This window comes from Elephas maximus, chromosome 1 (genome assembly GCF_024166365.1).
Source record: "Elephas maximus indicus isolate mEleMax1 chromosome 1, mEleMax1 primary haplotype, whole genome shotgun sequence".
Lineage (NCBI taxonomy): Eukaryota > Metazoa > Chordata > Mammalia > Proboscidea > Elephantidae > Elephas > Elephas maximus.
The window spans coordinates 104009355-104024445 of NC_064819.1; the positions used below are offsets into that span (position 1 = coordinate 104009355).

The window sequence follows — 15091 nt, forward strand, 5'->3', positions numbered from 1 at the left end:
TGCAATGTGTCTTTTGATTTCTTGACTGCTGCTTCCATGAATGTTGATTACGGATCCAAGTAAAATGAAAGCCTTAACAACTTCAATCTTTTTCTCTGTCATGATATTGCTTATTGGTCCAGTTGTGAGGTTTTTTTGTTTTCTTTATGTTCAGATGTAATCCATACTGAACGCTGTAGTCTTTGGTCTTCATCAGTAAGTGCTTCAAGTGTTCTTCTGTTTCAGCAAGCAAGGTTGTGTCATCTGCATATCATAGGTTGTTAATGACTCTTCCTCCAATCTTGATGCGCCCTTCTTCTTCATATGGTCCAGCTTCTCAGATTATTTGCTCAGCACACAGATTGAGTAACTATGGTGAAAGGATACAACCCTGACACACACCTTTCCTGACTTTAAACCACGTAATATCTCCTTGTTCTGTTCGAACAACTGCCTCTTGATCTATGTACACATTCCTCAAGAGCACAATTAAGTGTTCTGCAATTCCCATTCTTCGCAATATTATCCATAATTTGTCATGATTCACACAATTAAATGCCTTCGCGTAGTCAATAAAACACAGGTAAACATCTTTCTGGTATTCTCTGCTTTCAGCCACAATTCATCTGACATCAGCAATGATATCCTTCGTTCCATGTCTGCTTCTGAATCCAGCTTGAATTTCTGGCAGTTCTCTGTTGAAGTACTGCTGCAAACACTTTTGAATGATCTTCAGTAAAATTTTACTTGCACGTGTGATACTAATTATATATATATAATAATGTTTGGATATTTTTTATATATTAATTATATATATAATATATATATATAAAAAGAACAAACCAAACCCATTGCCATCGAGTAGATTCTAACTCATCACAACCCTATAACACAGAGTAGAACTGCCCCATAGGGTTTCCGAGGATTTGAATTGATGACCTTTTGATAAGCAGCTGAGCTCTTAATCACTGTGCCACCAGGGCTCCAATATTAATGATATTGTTCAATAATTTCCACATCCGATTGGATTACTTTTCTTTGGAATAGGCATAAATATGGATCTCTTCCAGTTGGTTGGTCAGGTAGCTGTCTTCCAAATTTCTTGGCATAGATGAGCATGTCCTTCCAGGGCTGTACCTGTTTGTTGAAATATCTCAACTGATATTCCATCAATTTCTGGAGCCTTGTTTTTCACCAATGTCTTCAGTGCAGTTTGAACTTCTACCTTCAGTACCATCAGTTCCTGATCATATGCTACCTCCTAAAATGATTGAACATCGACCAATTCTTTTTGGTATAGTGACTCTGTGTATTCCTTCCATCTTCTTTTGATGCTCCTGCATCTTTCAGTATTTCGTTCAAAGAATCCTTCAGTATTGCAACTTGAGGCTTGAATTTTTTCCTCAGTTCTGTCAGCTTGAGAAATGCCAAGGGTGTTCTTCCCTTTTGGTGTTCTACCCTTTTGGTGTTCTATCTCCATGTCTTTGCACCTGTCTTTATATTACTTTGTCTTCTGGAGCTTCCCTTTGAAACCTTCTGTTCGGATATTTTACTTCATCATTTCTTCCTTCATTTAGCTATTCAACGTACAAGAGTAAGTTTCAGAGTCTCTTCTAACATCCGTTTTGGTCTTTTCTTTCTTTCCTGTCTTTTTAGTGGCCATTTGCTTTCTCCATGTATGATGTCCTTGATGTCATTCCACAAGTCATCTGGTCTTCAATCATTAGTGTCCAATGTGTCAAACTAGTCTTGAGATGATCTCTAAATTCAGTGGGGGGGATATATTCAAGATCGTATTTAGGTTTTCATGGACTTGTTCTAATTTTCTTCAGCTTCAGCCTGAACTTGTATATAAGCACTTAATGGTCTGTTCCACAGTAGGCCCCTAGCCATGTTCTGACTGATGATATTGAGTTTTTCCATCATCTCTTTCCACAGATGTAGTTGATTTGATTCCTGTGTATTCCGTACAGTGAGGTCTAAGTATATAGCCACCATTTACGTTGTTGAAAAAAAGTATTTGCAATGAAGAAGTTGTTGGTCTTGCAAAATTCTATCATGTAATCTCCTGCATCATTTCTATCAATGAGGCCATATTTTCCAACTACCTATATATCCTTCTTCTTTGTTTCCAGGTTTCATATTTCAATCACCAGTAATTATCAATGCATCCTTATTGCATGTTCGATCAATTTCAGACTGCAGAAGTTGGTAAATTTGAATGATAGTTGTATTAACTGATCTCCCTTGTAGGCATACGGATATTATCCTATCACTAACAGCGTTGTACTTCGGGATACACCTTGAAATGTTCTTTTTGATGATGAATGCAATGCCATTCCTCTTTGATTTGTCATTCCCAGCATAGTAGACCATATGATGGTCTGACTCAAAATGGCCAATACCAGTCCATTTCAGCTCACTAATGCCTAGGATATTGTTAATGTGTTCCATTTCATTTTTGCTAATTTCCAGCTTTCCTAGATTCATACTTCATACATTCCACATTGCAATTATTAATGGCTGTTTAGGTGGCACATATCTGTCAGTTTGTTGTACTGTGGGCGCTTGCGTGTTGCTGTCATGCTGGAAACTATGCTACCAGTATTCAAATACCAGGAGGGTCACCCATGGTGGACAGGTTTCAGCTGAGCTTCCAGACACACTAAGACAGATTAGGAAGAAGGACCTAATGGTCTACTGCTGAAAAAAAATTAACCAGAGAAAACCTTCTGAATAGCAGTGGAACACTGTCTGATATAGTGCTGGAAGATGAGCCCCTCAGGTTGGAAGGTATTCAAAATATGACTGGGGAAGAGCTGCTTCCTCAAAGTAGAGTAGACATTAATTACGTGGGTGAAGTCAAGCTTTCAGGACCTTCATTTGCTGATGTGGCAAGACTCAAAATGAGAAGAAACAGCTGCAAACATCCATTAATAATTGGAACACGGAATGTACGAAGTATGAATCTAGTATGTAATTAGTACAGAATTTCAGTGTAAGTCTCATATGCTAATTCTGCACCGCCACCACAAATACATCACAGCTGAAAAAGGCCAGAGCATTCACATTAGAATGAAATACTAAGGTTTTGGCTACTATTGGCCTTAATTTGTATTTGTAGCAGATATATCATTTAAAGCAATAGGGGAAATAGTTAAAATATCTACACGTTCAAAAAATTAAAAGCTGATATTCAACAGCATGTCAAGAAACCTATTTTATCAAAGCTAAGACACCGTCAACTGTAAAGCTCACCTTTATCTTATAGAAGGAGCCTCTGGGTAGTGCAATGGTTAACATGCACAGCTGCTAGCCAACAGGTTGGCAGTTCAAGTCCACCCAGAGGCACCTCAGAAGAAAGGTCTGGTAATCTACTTCTGAAAAATCAGTCATTGAAAACTCTATGGAACACAGTTGTACTCTGACACACATGGGGTCACTATGAGTCAACTGACTCCGCAGCAACCAGTACCAACACAGAATGAAAACAATACGAGAATGCATGTTGTAATGGATGATGTTATCATTTAATGGACAGGGATTTCCCCCCCAAATCAATCAAATACAGTATTTCAAAATAGTCATAAACAGTACTATAGTATGTAAAATTCTGAAATTTAAAAATTTAATCGCTAGGTTTAGAAAAATAAAAGTATTATATTCATGCATATATGCATAGAAAAATATTGATAATATTTAAATATATGCAGGAAAAGATATCCTCAAATATATTCTTAGGAAGAGTTGGAACATTCAGAGAATGGGTTATTTGGTGAGTTGGCTTTTGGTGTATTGGTCTGCTTGCTTGGATGTACGTGGATATGGGAATGTGGAGTAGGTTGGTCTGCTGATGAGTAGGTATAATCTCTGCCCTTCTGAGAGTTGAGGTCACTTGGCAATCCCTTTTCTGAGCTTTGTGGTGGCATCGTCCTGGGGTACAAGGGGACCTGCTCCCCTGGCCCAGTCTGTGTAGAGCTCTGACCTGTCTCTCCTCCTCCCAGCCATCCTGCTGGCCTCCCGGGAGCTGACCCGCAGCAAGCGTCTAAAGCAAATGCTAGAGGTCATCTTGGCCATTGGAAACTTCATGAACAAAGGGCAGCGTGGGGGTGCCTACGGGTTCCGGGTAGCCAGTCTCAACAAGATCGCTGACACCAAGTCCAGCATTGACAGGTGGGGCCCCCTCCTAATTCCTTAGCCTCCATCTCACTCTACCCTGGTCTCTCCCCTCCTCCCCTGTATCCTTCTTCTATTTCCTGAGCCAAGACTCATCCCTCTTCCCTTAACACCACACCCTTGTTTCCTTCTGACCTCAGTCCTGATTTCCTTGGTCCCTTACCCCAGACCTGACTTCCATCCACAGAAACATCTCTCTGCTCCATTACCTGATCATGATCCTGGAGAAGCATTTCCCTGACATCCTGAACATGCCCTCAGAGCTGCAGCACCTTCCAGAAGCCGCCAAAGTCAAGTGAGGAATCTCTCCAAGACATCCTTCTCCCTGTGACCACACACACTCCTGTCTGACTTCCTACCTCAGGGCCTACTCTGGGCAGGATCTCAGAGTCTGCATCTGGGAGAATCAAATGAAGACAACTATTTGCCCTCAAATCCTTATTTCAGAGATGGTCCCAGGGAACACTAATAGTGGAGTGGGGGAAGAACAGCAATAACAAGAGTGTTACTAAGCCAGTTACCACTGTGGGCAGTTGGAGCTTCATTCCACTGGATGACTCTGTGACAGTGTAGAACACTCACTTCAGTGGCCCTGCCCAAGGGTGAGGGAGCTGGGCAATTATACACCGTCTCCTGTCAGTCACTGGTTGAGGGGTACTAGGGGGCACATAACTCTCTGGCTATGGGTGCAGACAAAGTTATCCTTGGTCCCCAGAAAATGTGTCCACACAGTTGGAAGTCAGGGCCATGCACTACAGTGGAGTGGCCCAAGGCGATATGGGTGGGGCAGCAACATCATCTGCTATAAGCAAGAGAACACACCTGAACACACAGCCGAAAAGACACCATCTACAGTAGAGCCAGGAATGCAGTGGTAAATGGCTGTTGTTGTTGCAGCTGTGTGCCACTGAGTCAATTCTGACTCATAGTGACCCTATAGATCAGAGTAGAACTGCCCCATAGGGTTTCCTAGGCTGTAATCTTTATGGGAACAGATCGCTAGGTCTTTTCTCCCATAGAGCTGCTGGTGGGTTCCAACTGGTGACCCTTCCGTTAGCAGTCAAGCACTTAACCACTCACTTCACCACTAGGCTCCTTGGTAAATGGTTTGCATGGGTCAAATGCTTACTGCATACAGGATACCATGTTAAGAGCTTATTAGCATTACCTGGTGATGATAATAATAAGTCTAAGGCAGAGGCCAGGTGTTGGAAACTTTCTGATATGTAGCATGGCACCTCTGAGGTGGAAGAACCTATAGAGTGCAGGTTACACCCCTGTTATTTTATAGAATGGAGATGGAGGTACAGAGGGGAAGTGTATGGCCAAGGCCACAGGACAGTGACCAGAGAGCAGGGCTGGAGCACAGGTCCACTAACTCCCAGGCTGTTGTGCTTTGCACTGCCCTCTCCTGGAGGTACTCTGAGCCCCTCAAGTCTAAGCTGATGACCCTCCACCCCTCCCCATTCTCCCCACAGCCTGGCAGAGCTGGAGAAGGAGGTGGGCAACCTCAAGAGGGGCCTCAGAGCAGTCGAGGCGGTAAGTACATCTCTGCCTGCTGGGCGTGGTTTCCAGGGGGATGCTGTCAATAGCTGGTCATGCCGCCTGTTTGCTGCTGCCTGCCACTGGGCCAGATGGTGGCCTTATAGTAGCAGAGCCCCTGTGGGATGCATTTCTGGACCCAGAGTCCTTGGTTGGTGTGATAGAAAACTGGTACAGTGGGTACAGAGGCCCTACAGCACAGAGTCAGCCCTCAAGAAAGGGTGATTGGATTACCTGGGGCTTACAATGAGACCCTCAAACGAGGACATCTGAGACTATATCCACATCACTAAAACATGACAGCGGTCTGGAGTGGGAAGGAATGGACCACAAATCTGCCCCATGCTTCAGTTTGATTCAAGTGGATGGGAAAGGGAACCCACACCCCTCGTAGCACACAGTGTGCCAGTGGGGAATGCTGTTACCAGAAGCTTCTATTAGTTTCTTCACCTCTTTCCTGGCCCAGTGGAGGACCCAAGCCTCTGCTCCACACCATTGCTGCTGTGATGGCTTCTCAGCCAGTACTGTGGCTTGGCGGTCCCAGAACTGGGATGTCTCCAACCCTTTGTCCCCCATACCGAGGAACTACAGACCTTTCCCAGCTTCACTGGGGAAGACGGGTTAAGGGGACAATGGATTTAGAGAATGAGGTTAAGTATGAGAAAGGACCTTTCGTTGCCACTGTGGCTGAGGCGTGGTGATTTCCAATTTTATAGTGCTGTACTGTAAAGTCTTGGTGACCAGGCACCAGTCTAACCAGCCTCTCCCTGTGACCTCCTTAGGAGCTGGAATATCAGAAACGCCAGGTGCGGGAACCCAATGACAAGTTTGTCCCAGTCATGAGTGACTTCATCACTGTCTCCAGCTTCAGCTTTTCAGAGCTGGAGGACCAGCTAAATGAGGCCAGGAACAAGGTAAGCATGCCCTAAAACCCCAGCTTGACCCCCAGCCTAACCCTGGCCCCCAGTCCACTCTAATTCAGCCTCATCTCTGCATGGCTCCTTCACCCATTTCTACCATAGATGGCCAGAAGGGACAAAGCCAGAGTCACAGAGCTTTGAGGAAAAACCCAGTTTCCTCACTTCTACAAGAAAATTCACTGCTACAGAGATCATTTTTCATTTATCAGGTGTCAGGCACCATATTAAGCATTTTACATGATTTATTTCACTGCCCACCTATGGGTTCATTGGGAAAGTTATCCTAGTCGACAGGTGTGTAAACTGAGATTCAGAGAGGTTATCCCTTCAATGATTACTAGTAAATAAACTTACCACTCACATTTTCTGCACTTCCTGGGCCATGGTACCAATATGTACCATGGGTGTGATGTGCTTCATGGACCATGGTAGCAATATGGCCTGCTCTAAATCAAACCGATAACAATTTTATATACAGCAAGTGCAATGTTTATCTAGTATTTTGTGTCTTTTTGGAAAGTTGAGTAAGATAGTTTTTGGTTCAAGTGTAACCAGATAGCACGATGTACTTCCTGGGCCATGGTAACCATATATACCACATTTGCGATGTGCTTCGTGGAACACGGTACTGATATGCTCCACTTGCAGCTGGCACCCCAGTTTTTCAAGTAATAAAAAACTAGCAGCAAACAATGATTCAGCATCCATTCCATTAGTGAAAAACCATGGCATCACCAAAAAAATTCAACACACACAAAAATCCATCCACGAAAGGGTTAACTTGGCTAAGTTTCCAGCTGTAGGTGATAAACAGAGATGCATTACAATCCTGACTCAGAGAGCTCAGCTTTGGACTTAGCTGCACATGGACCATACTTCCATGCACTTTGAGTAACCAGGTCTTTCTTAGAAGACATTGAGTGAGTTGAACTAGAGACTGTTGTTATTGCTAACTGCCATCGAGGCTGTTCTGACTCACGGTGATCCCGTTGTGTGCAGAGTAGAACTGCTCCACAGGGTTTTCCAGGCTGTGACCTTTCAGAAGCAGAGCACCAGGCCCGTCTTCCGAAGTACCTCTGGGTTCGAGCTGCCAATGTTTCGGCTAGTAGTAGAGGTCTTAACCATTTGTACCACCCGGGGGACTCCTGAATTAGAGATAGTAGCTCTCAAGGTCTGGACAGTGCCTGGCACATATAATTATAGCTAGTACTTTACCTTTCACTTACTTAACGCCACAGACAACACTATGAAGTGGGTTTCATTATTATCCCCATTTTACAGGTAAGAAACTGAGGCTTGGGGTGGGAGGTTAAATAACCAGCCCAATAACTAGATGCTCTCTGAGGTCTTCTTGAGTTCTGACTGGGCAGTTCCTGACTTAGAAAGGGCTTCCCAGACTCCATAGCTCCTAATCCAATACAGACATAGCTATCAGGCAGACCGTCAGGTAGCCAAGGTCTGAAAGCTGGCTCCTGTCCCTCATCTCCCAGGTGTCACCTCAAGCCTTTCCTTCAGCCTGGTCCCTTGATCCTCATGATAAGGGGGCTGTCCCACTTCTCCCAGTCCTGTGCCCCTCCCCCCCCCCCATGCCAGTGCTCTTCAGCCTGGGACTGAGCTCTGCTCTGGCTGGAACCCATCTAACCACATGTCTGAGCCACCACACTTCAGGTTGCTCCACCAACCCTTCCCCTCCTTTGTCAGTTCGCCAAGGCTCTGATACACTTCGGGGAGCAGGAGAGCAAGATGCAGCCAGACGAATTCTTTGGCATCTTTGACACCTTCCTGCAGGCCTTCTTGGAGGCCCGGCAGGACCTGGAGGCCATGAGGAGGAGGAAGGAGGAGGAGGAGCGGCGGGCACGCATGGAGGCCATGGTGAGGGCTGGAGCTAGGGCTGAGGGGACAAAGCTTGGTCTGACGGGGTGTGTATGAGGTGCGCAGGCTCTGAGGAATATGGTAGGGACCGATGTCAGCCCCAGGAGAGAGAAACCCCTTCCTGGGCTGAGGAAGAGGGTCTGGGGAAAGCCTAAAAGAGAAGAGTGAGGTTGAGAGGCCAAGGGCTTCCTGGAAGGAGGAAAACGGGGCCAATTGATAAACACAAGAGTCATGGCTCACAGCCCAGAACTTGGCCCCTGGTGGGAGGGCAGCCATTTCAGGCAGCATTGGCCTCTGCCGCAGCTCACCCCGGGTTCCTCTTACTCTCCACCCCGCCATACCCCCAGCTGAAGGAGCAGAGGGAGCGGGAGCGGTGGCAGCGGCAGCGGAAGGTCCTCGCAGGCAGCGCGCTGGAGGAGGGAGGCGAGTTTGATGACCTGGTGTCGGCCCTGCGCTCCGGGGAAGTTTTCGACAAGGACTTGAGCAAGCTCAAGCGCAGCCGCAAACGTTCAGGGAGCCAGGCCCTGGAAGTCACCCGGGAGCGGGCAATAAACAGGTTAAATTATTGACCTGGGGACTGGCCACAGATGAAGGCCGGGAGATAGGGGCCGGTCCAGAGGGGCTGGGTGGAGGAAGTGGTGATGCTTAAACAGTGTGGTGCTCTGTGTGGAGCCCTGGGCTGGGTCCCAGGGTGGTGGGTGTGCCCAGCTGCACCAGGAGTCGCCCCACACTTGGCTTAAGGGGGCTCCTCTCATCTCCCCTTCATATTATCCTTTCTGTATCCCTGCCCCCAGGGGTCATCTTCTGAGGATGGCCTGGACATCCCTGGCGGGGCCTAGGCCACCGGCCAGGTAACCACAGGCTGAGAGAGCCCTGTTCCCCATCCCCCACCATGGGCACTCACATAGTGGCACAGAATGGTCCCAGATCTAGATCCAAGGGGCCCATGTACCTTGTCCCGATTTCATGTGCACTGGGGAGGAACAGAGTGGGGGTGGACCCCCAGGAGCTGGGGTGAGGGAGTCTGGGTTCGCATCCCTCTAGAGGCTTAGAACATCCAGCTGAGCTCCAGAGCTGGGGTGAACTTTCTACTTGGATGGAAAAGGAAGAGGCATTATATATTCTAACTAGATCAGCTCCGATATATTCCAGGAAAAAAAAAAATGCTGGGAGGATGATGCAAGCACTAAAGCCATCAGGACACAGAGCACCAGTGTCTGTTTCCTGCATCATGATTCCATTGGCCTCCCTCTTGCATGTCTTAAGTCTCCTGCCCTTCCTTCCCTACCCTCACCTCCATCCTATCTAGCAATGCAGAATTCCAGAAAACTCACCTTTGGGTTCCACTGACTATGGATGAATCTGGTATGGGAGGAAGTTCCAAGAAAGATCCCATTCATCACCCCATCTCATGCCTTGGACACAGGGACTCTGGAACGACCTCTCCCCCAACCTTCCCCATACAACCTGCCCATTATCTTGAAGTGAGATGGTGACCTCACATGTTGCCTAGGAGTTCCTCCTGATAGCCACTCACCAGAGGGCAACACTTGAATGCCATCTCTATCCAAGAGCTCCCTATTCTACCACCTAATGTCACACAGATCCTGTCTTTCTAATACGTGCCACAGGGCAGAAGCCACCTGACCTCTCACTCTGTCTAGCCTGCAGAAGACTATTTTGAACCACATGTGCCCTGCTATAAGAGTCAGTTCCTGAGAGGGTCCCAAGGGCCAGAGCTGCCTATCTGCATTTACAAGTCACTGCTAAGGCATTGTGTCAGGGGGCTGAGAGAACAGCAGGTGGGGGAAGCTGGGGAGATGGAGGAAGAAGGAGGAAGGCCAACTCCTCCGGGGAGCACACTGCCTGAAAGAGTCAAAGGAGGAAGCTGAGAGGGGGCTCCCACCCCATATCTCTGCTACCCAATTTGGTTCTTCAACCTGACTTCCAAGGGGCCTGTTTGGGTTCTCCTGTCCACTTCCACCTTGCATTTTGTCAGTCTTGAGCTTTTCCTTGGGAGGCAGACAACGGCTGTTATCTAGACAAATTTTCTCTCTTCTAAAGGAGGGTGAGGTTTACTCCACTAAGGCTCACTACATTTCCACCCCAGAGACAACCTTTCATCCTGTCTGAGGCCAGCCCTGCCTGACCCATCAACCAGCTCCTCATCCTTCAGCCCCCTGCCCTTCCTTTTGTCTCTCACCTTCCTAACCCAATCCTCTGGCTCAGGGTATCCAGTGGACAGACTGGTGGGCTGGGCCCACTTTTCAGCTGCCTATCTTCTGCCTTTCCCCTACATTACATTCCTGGGGGTGGGACTTATAGCTGGGGTGGAAGAAACAGATTTGGTGAGCCCAGCATGTGTGTTGGTTTGAGTGGGTGTGCGTTTGAGTTCTGGTGGGAGGGACCTGAGCAAGTGCAAGCCTGGCTGGGACAGGTGTGAAGAAGCCATCCTGGAATTCAGGCGAGGGCAAGATGCAGGCTTCTAGGAAGAACAGCTGCAGAGAGCTCTGTTATACCCATCTGCACACCCAGAGCCCCCACTGCAGGAAGCAGGTGTTGGGAAGGTTGTGGGTGGGCCCCCTACTCCTCTCCCAAGCTGGCTGGGCTGAGGGAAACCTCACCTGCCAGAGCCAGGGAACAGAGGAGGGCTCCCCCATCTGTCCAACAAGCATTTCCAAACCTTGACATTCCACCCACCATGGAAGACTGGATATACACCAGCAAAGACAAGGGATGTGGAAGCTGTTCATGACACACTCAATCTGCAGAAAAGCATAGTTTGATTTAACTGTTTACAGAGGGCACATATATTATTCTGGGGCCCAGGCTTCTCACCCCCAGTGATTTCTCTTTATTTATTATTTTCTAGTTCTGGCCAAAGGCTCTGGTGCCAGAGGTTATTGTAGCCAGATACCCAATAGTGCCTTGGATCATGGACCATGGTGGGTAACTAGAAGGGGCTGGTGCTCCACAGAGGTGGCTGAGATGGTCCTTGATATGCTAAATGTTGAAGCCTACTACATTTGTTTCTTGGTCCTGCTTTCCCAGCACCCTTCCTGCCCCTCCTCCACTTTTGGGTAGATCTTACCCACTGTCTAATTTTGTGTCCAATGTAAAATTCATAATCGACCTAATACAACCTGGTCCCTTCTCAGCAGTAGCACCCACTTCACTCTCCCCTGGGTTGGAAGTCAAGGGTGTTGAGGGCAGTGGGAGGAGACAACTTTCCAAGTGGATGGGGAGGGGTCTGGGCCAGGCTTTTCCCATTCCATTTCTACCAAATGGGGCACTGTGACCATCTCCCCCACCTCTACCAGTGAGGCCTTCATGCCGCCGCTGCTCTCACCAGCTGTCTTGGATGACAAACGAGTCTAATGTACAAAATCTGCAGTGTCTTTTTTATCTGCAACTTTTTTTTAATAAGAATATATGGTAATACTAAAAATTATTAAATCCATACCACCCCTACCCAGCCTGCCTTGAAACTTGTGCCTCCTTCCTAGGGTCTTCAGGTGGGCTTGGGGAGTGGGCATAGCCAGCGGTGTGCTGGAGACAACGCGCACCAATTCCATGAGAGCTGATGGTTACATTTCCAGGAATCTTGCAACCCAGTTGATGCCATATTGTTAGCTTAAAATTGACCAAGGTGGGCATAATTATACATGGAAATTGGTGTTTTCTGGAGAGTCAGTTGTCAAATGTTTACCAGCACCTCTTGGCATAGGGCAGAGGGGAGGCAAGCAAGGTCACTACTGAAGATGGACCCAAAGAAACTCATCTTTGGTAGAGAACTCAGAGGGCCAGTCCAGTGTTTTGGGATGTGAAAACCAGGAGCCTATAATTGCACTTCCCCTGCTCTTTAATAAGCTCCCTGGTTGGTGTAAATGGTTAAGCATTTGACTGCTAACTAAAAGGCTGGTAGTTCGAACCACCCAGGTGATCTGCTTCCAAAAAAGTCACAGAAGTATTGGACATGGCTACCTGGCAAATTTACTTGAGATAGTACATTTCTATGTCTCCCACTCCACACCTACACTCTCCCCACAGGGAGAAGGGCAATATGCTGAGAATATGCCTTTCCAAGGTCTCTACTTCTCCTCTTCCCCCAGGGGAGTAGGTCTTGAGATGAGGCTGAGGGGTGGGCATGAAATCACAGCAGCTCGGTGCCCTCTGCACAGACACAGTCTCACCCTTGTATTCCAAAATCGACATTGTGGCTTTATTTGTGTGTGCGCTGTGAGGGTGAAGGCAATCTTCAATGCTCTCCTTTCCCTGATGTGTTCCAGAATCAAAGGGTGTGGGTAGAATGGTGGTGAGCAGGGCCAGGTGCACACATGTGGTTGGTCAGAAGTCCTGGTGCGGACATGTGGTTGGTCAGAAGTCCTGGTATGGGATATGTGGTTGGTCAGAAGTAATTAGGGCTGTGGCCACGTGTGTCCCATTTAAGATGAAGGGGAGCTGGCAGGGCAGTGCAACTGTTAAGCCGAAAGCCTGGACGTTTGATGGGATAGACTCAGGCAAAAGGAGGGAAAACTGTCTCTTTCAAAGGAGGGTAGAGAGGTAGGACAGGGGGGTTTGCAGCTGCCACAACCATAGGAGGGTCCAGCTGCTGCAGAAAAGTCTGGATACATTCTTTATCTGAGCGAGTGTGTGAGTGTTTTCCCTCCTCAAAGGGGGTTCCACTCCTTAAAACCATTGCCGTTGAGTCGATTCTGACTCATAGTGACCCTACAGGACAGAGTAGAACCGTCCCATAGGGTTTCCAAGGAGCGGCTGGTGGATTTGAACTGCCGACCTTTTGGTTAGCAGCTGAGCTCAAACCACTGCACCAGCAGGGCTCTACTGCTTAATAAGTCTTTATTTCTTTCCGGGGGAAATATGAGAAGAGAAAACTCAAAATGGGAAGTGGAAATGAAGGGCCAGACTGGCTGAAATGAATTGTCTGAAATAGTCCACAGATAACACAATGTGGTTTTCAGGTATCTAGAATTGCATGTTGTAACCCTATTTCAGGACCTCAGTGTCCTGGAAAGTTTAAGGGGTTTGCTAGTTTCCTGTTTGTATAAATGAAACACCTTCCAGGTCATTAAATTCTAGATCATCTAGCCGTAAAGAGTGCGGGTGACCTTGGGTTCCTACTGGTGAAGGTAAATGGTGACAGTGTTAAGGGAACTTGACATCTTCTCCTTGACCTGAATTGCATCCCAACTCTTGGCCTGGCTGGGCCATGGGGGGGTGGGGAGGGCAGGAGCTCTAAGTCCTGTGGAAGTCCCCCCGCTGGCCCCCAGTCTTGCTAATGAGCTTGATCTCTTCCAGCACGATGTCCCTGCTCACAGCCTTGCACATGTCGTACATGGTGAGGGCAGCGACCGCAGCTGAGGTCAGGGCCTCCATCTCCACCCCTGTGGGGCCCCGAGCCCGGCACGATGCCCGGATCATCACGGCATGGCGAGTGCTGTCCAGCTCCAGCTGCACCTGGACGTGGCTCAGGGCCACATTGTGGCACAGAGGAATCAGCTGGCTGGTCAGCTTGGCCGCCTGGACTCCAGCCAGCTGGGCCACCACCAGGGCATCTCCTTTCTTTAGCTGGTTTTGCTGGACGAGCTGGAAGGCCACAGGCCCCAGCAGGACAACAGCTGAGGCCACAGCCACCCGCTCTGTGTCTGGCTTCCCGCCCACATCTACCATAGATGCCCGTCCTTCCGTGTCCACATGGGTTAGTTTGTCTGAGGGTGGCAGGGGTCCTGAGGGGGTGGCAGAAGCCTGGGACCCTGAGCTAAGGCACTTTGGGTTGGTGGCCGAGTCTAGGAGGGAGTTGTAGTGTCTTTGAAGGAAGACAGATCCCAGCCACGGCTGGGCTAGGAAAGGGGCTTGGGGGACCCCACATCCTTTCCATAAAGTCAGCATCTGGTTGGAGAAACCCACTCCAGGTCTCAGATTCTGAACACAGAGGGAGTCCCAGGAAGAAATGCTTGGGATGGCTGGTGGGGAATCTCGGTGCATCGAAGATAACTCTGGAAGACAAGAGGGAAAGGGAAGAAAGACTAAGCCCAAAAGGTAATTGCTTTTCTTACCTCTTCTTCCCAATCCCGTCGCTATCCCACCTGGAGTTCTCTCTTCCACATTAGGGAAAGAGAAAGGACAGACGAAAAGAACAGGGAGAAGAAATGAGGTAGAAAATATGCAGATATAACTCACTACCATCGAGTCAATTCTGACTCTGAGCAACCCATAGGACAGCACAGAACTTCCATATAGGGTTTTCAAGGAGTGGCTGGTGAATTTGAACTCCTGATCTTTTGGTTAGCAGCCAGAGCTCTTAACCACTATGTCACTGGGGCTTCCTGCCATACAAGCTTATAGCCCTTCTCATCACGTCATAGACAGGGCAACAGTTCCGCCTGTTACTATTGTGCAATGCTGGTGGGCTCCCTTTCTCACAGTAACTCATTGCCAAATGCCTAAGGTCTGGAGGCTGAGGCCTGGATCAGATACCTCTCCACGTGCCTTCATCTTCTTAAAAGAAAACTATAGCCAGGTCTCAGCCTCAATTACCAATTAGTTACTTTCATCTTCACATTCTTTCTGAAGAGCTAACA

General features: G+C 47.9%; 2 protein-coding genes across 10 annotated transcripts in view; one reads left to right on the top strand and one right to left on the bottom strand.

The window, feature by feature from the left end:
• The window catches only part of DAAM2 (dishevelled associated activator of morphogenesis 2), a 152005-nt gene extending 140050 nt beyond the window's left edge, over positions 1-11955 (top strand). For 6 of the 7 annotated variants that reach the window (XM_049891385.1, XM_049891392.1, XM_049891370.1 and 3 more), the window contains exons 21-26: positions 3984-4152; positions 4343-4450; positions 5634-5694; positions 6480-6611; positions 8319-8489; positions 8837-11955. In XM_049891385.1, the coding sequence (XP_049747342.1) occupies positions 3984-4152; positions 4343-4450; positions 5634-5694; positions 6480-6611; positions 8319-8489; positions 8837-9058 (863 nt within the window). In that variant the 3' untranslated portion in view covers positions 9059-11955. The remainder of the gene's footprint in view (positions 1-3983; positions 4153-4342; positions 4451-5633; positions 5695-6479; positions 6612-8318; positions 8490-8836) is intronic. The other variant, XM_049891374.1, reaches the window with a different exon arrangement.
• A 7-nt stretch (positions 11956-11962) lies between these two features.
• The window catches only part of MOCS1 (molybdenum cofactor synthesis 1), a 56471-nt gene continuing 53342 nt past the window's right edge, over positions 11963-15091 (bottom strand). Inside the window, exon 11 of one of the 3 annotated variants that reach the window (XM_049891406.1) lies at positions 11963-14506. In XM_049891406.1, coding sequence (XP_049747363.1) covers positions 13746-14506 — 761 coding nt within the window. In that variant the 3' untranslated portion in view covers positions 11963-13745. The remainder of the gene's footprint in view (positions 14507-15091) is intronic. The other 2 variants (XM_049891412.1, XM_049891416.1) reach the window with 2 other exon arrangements.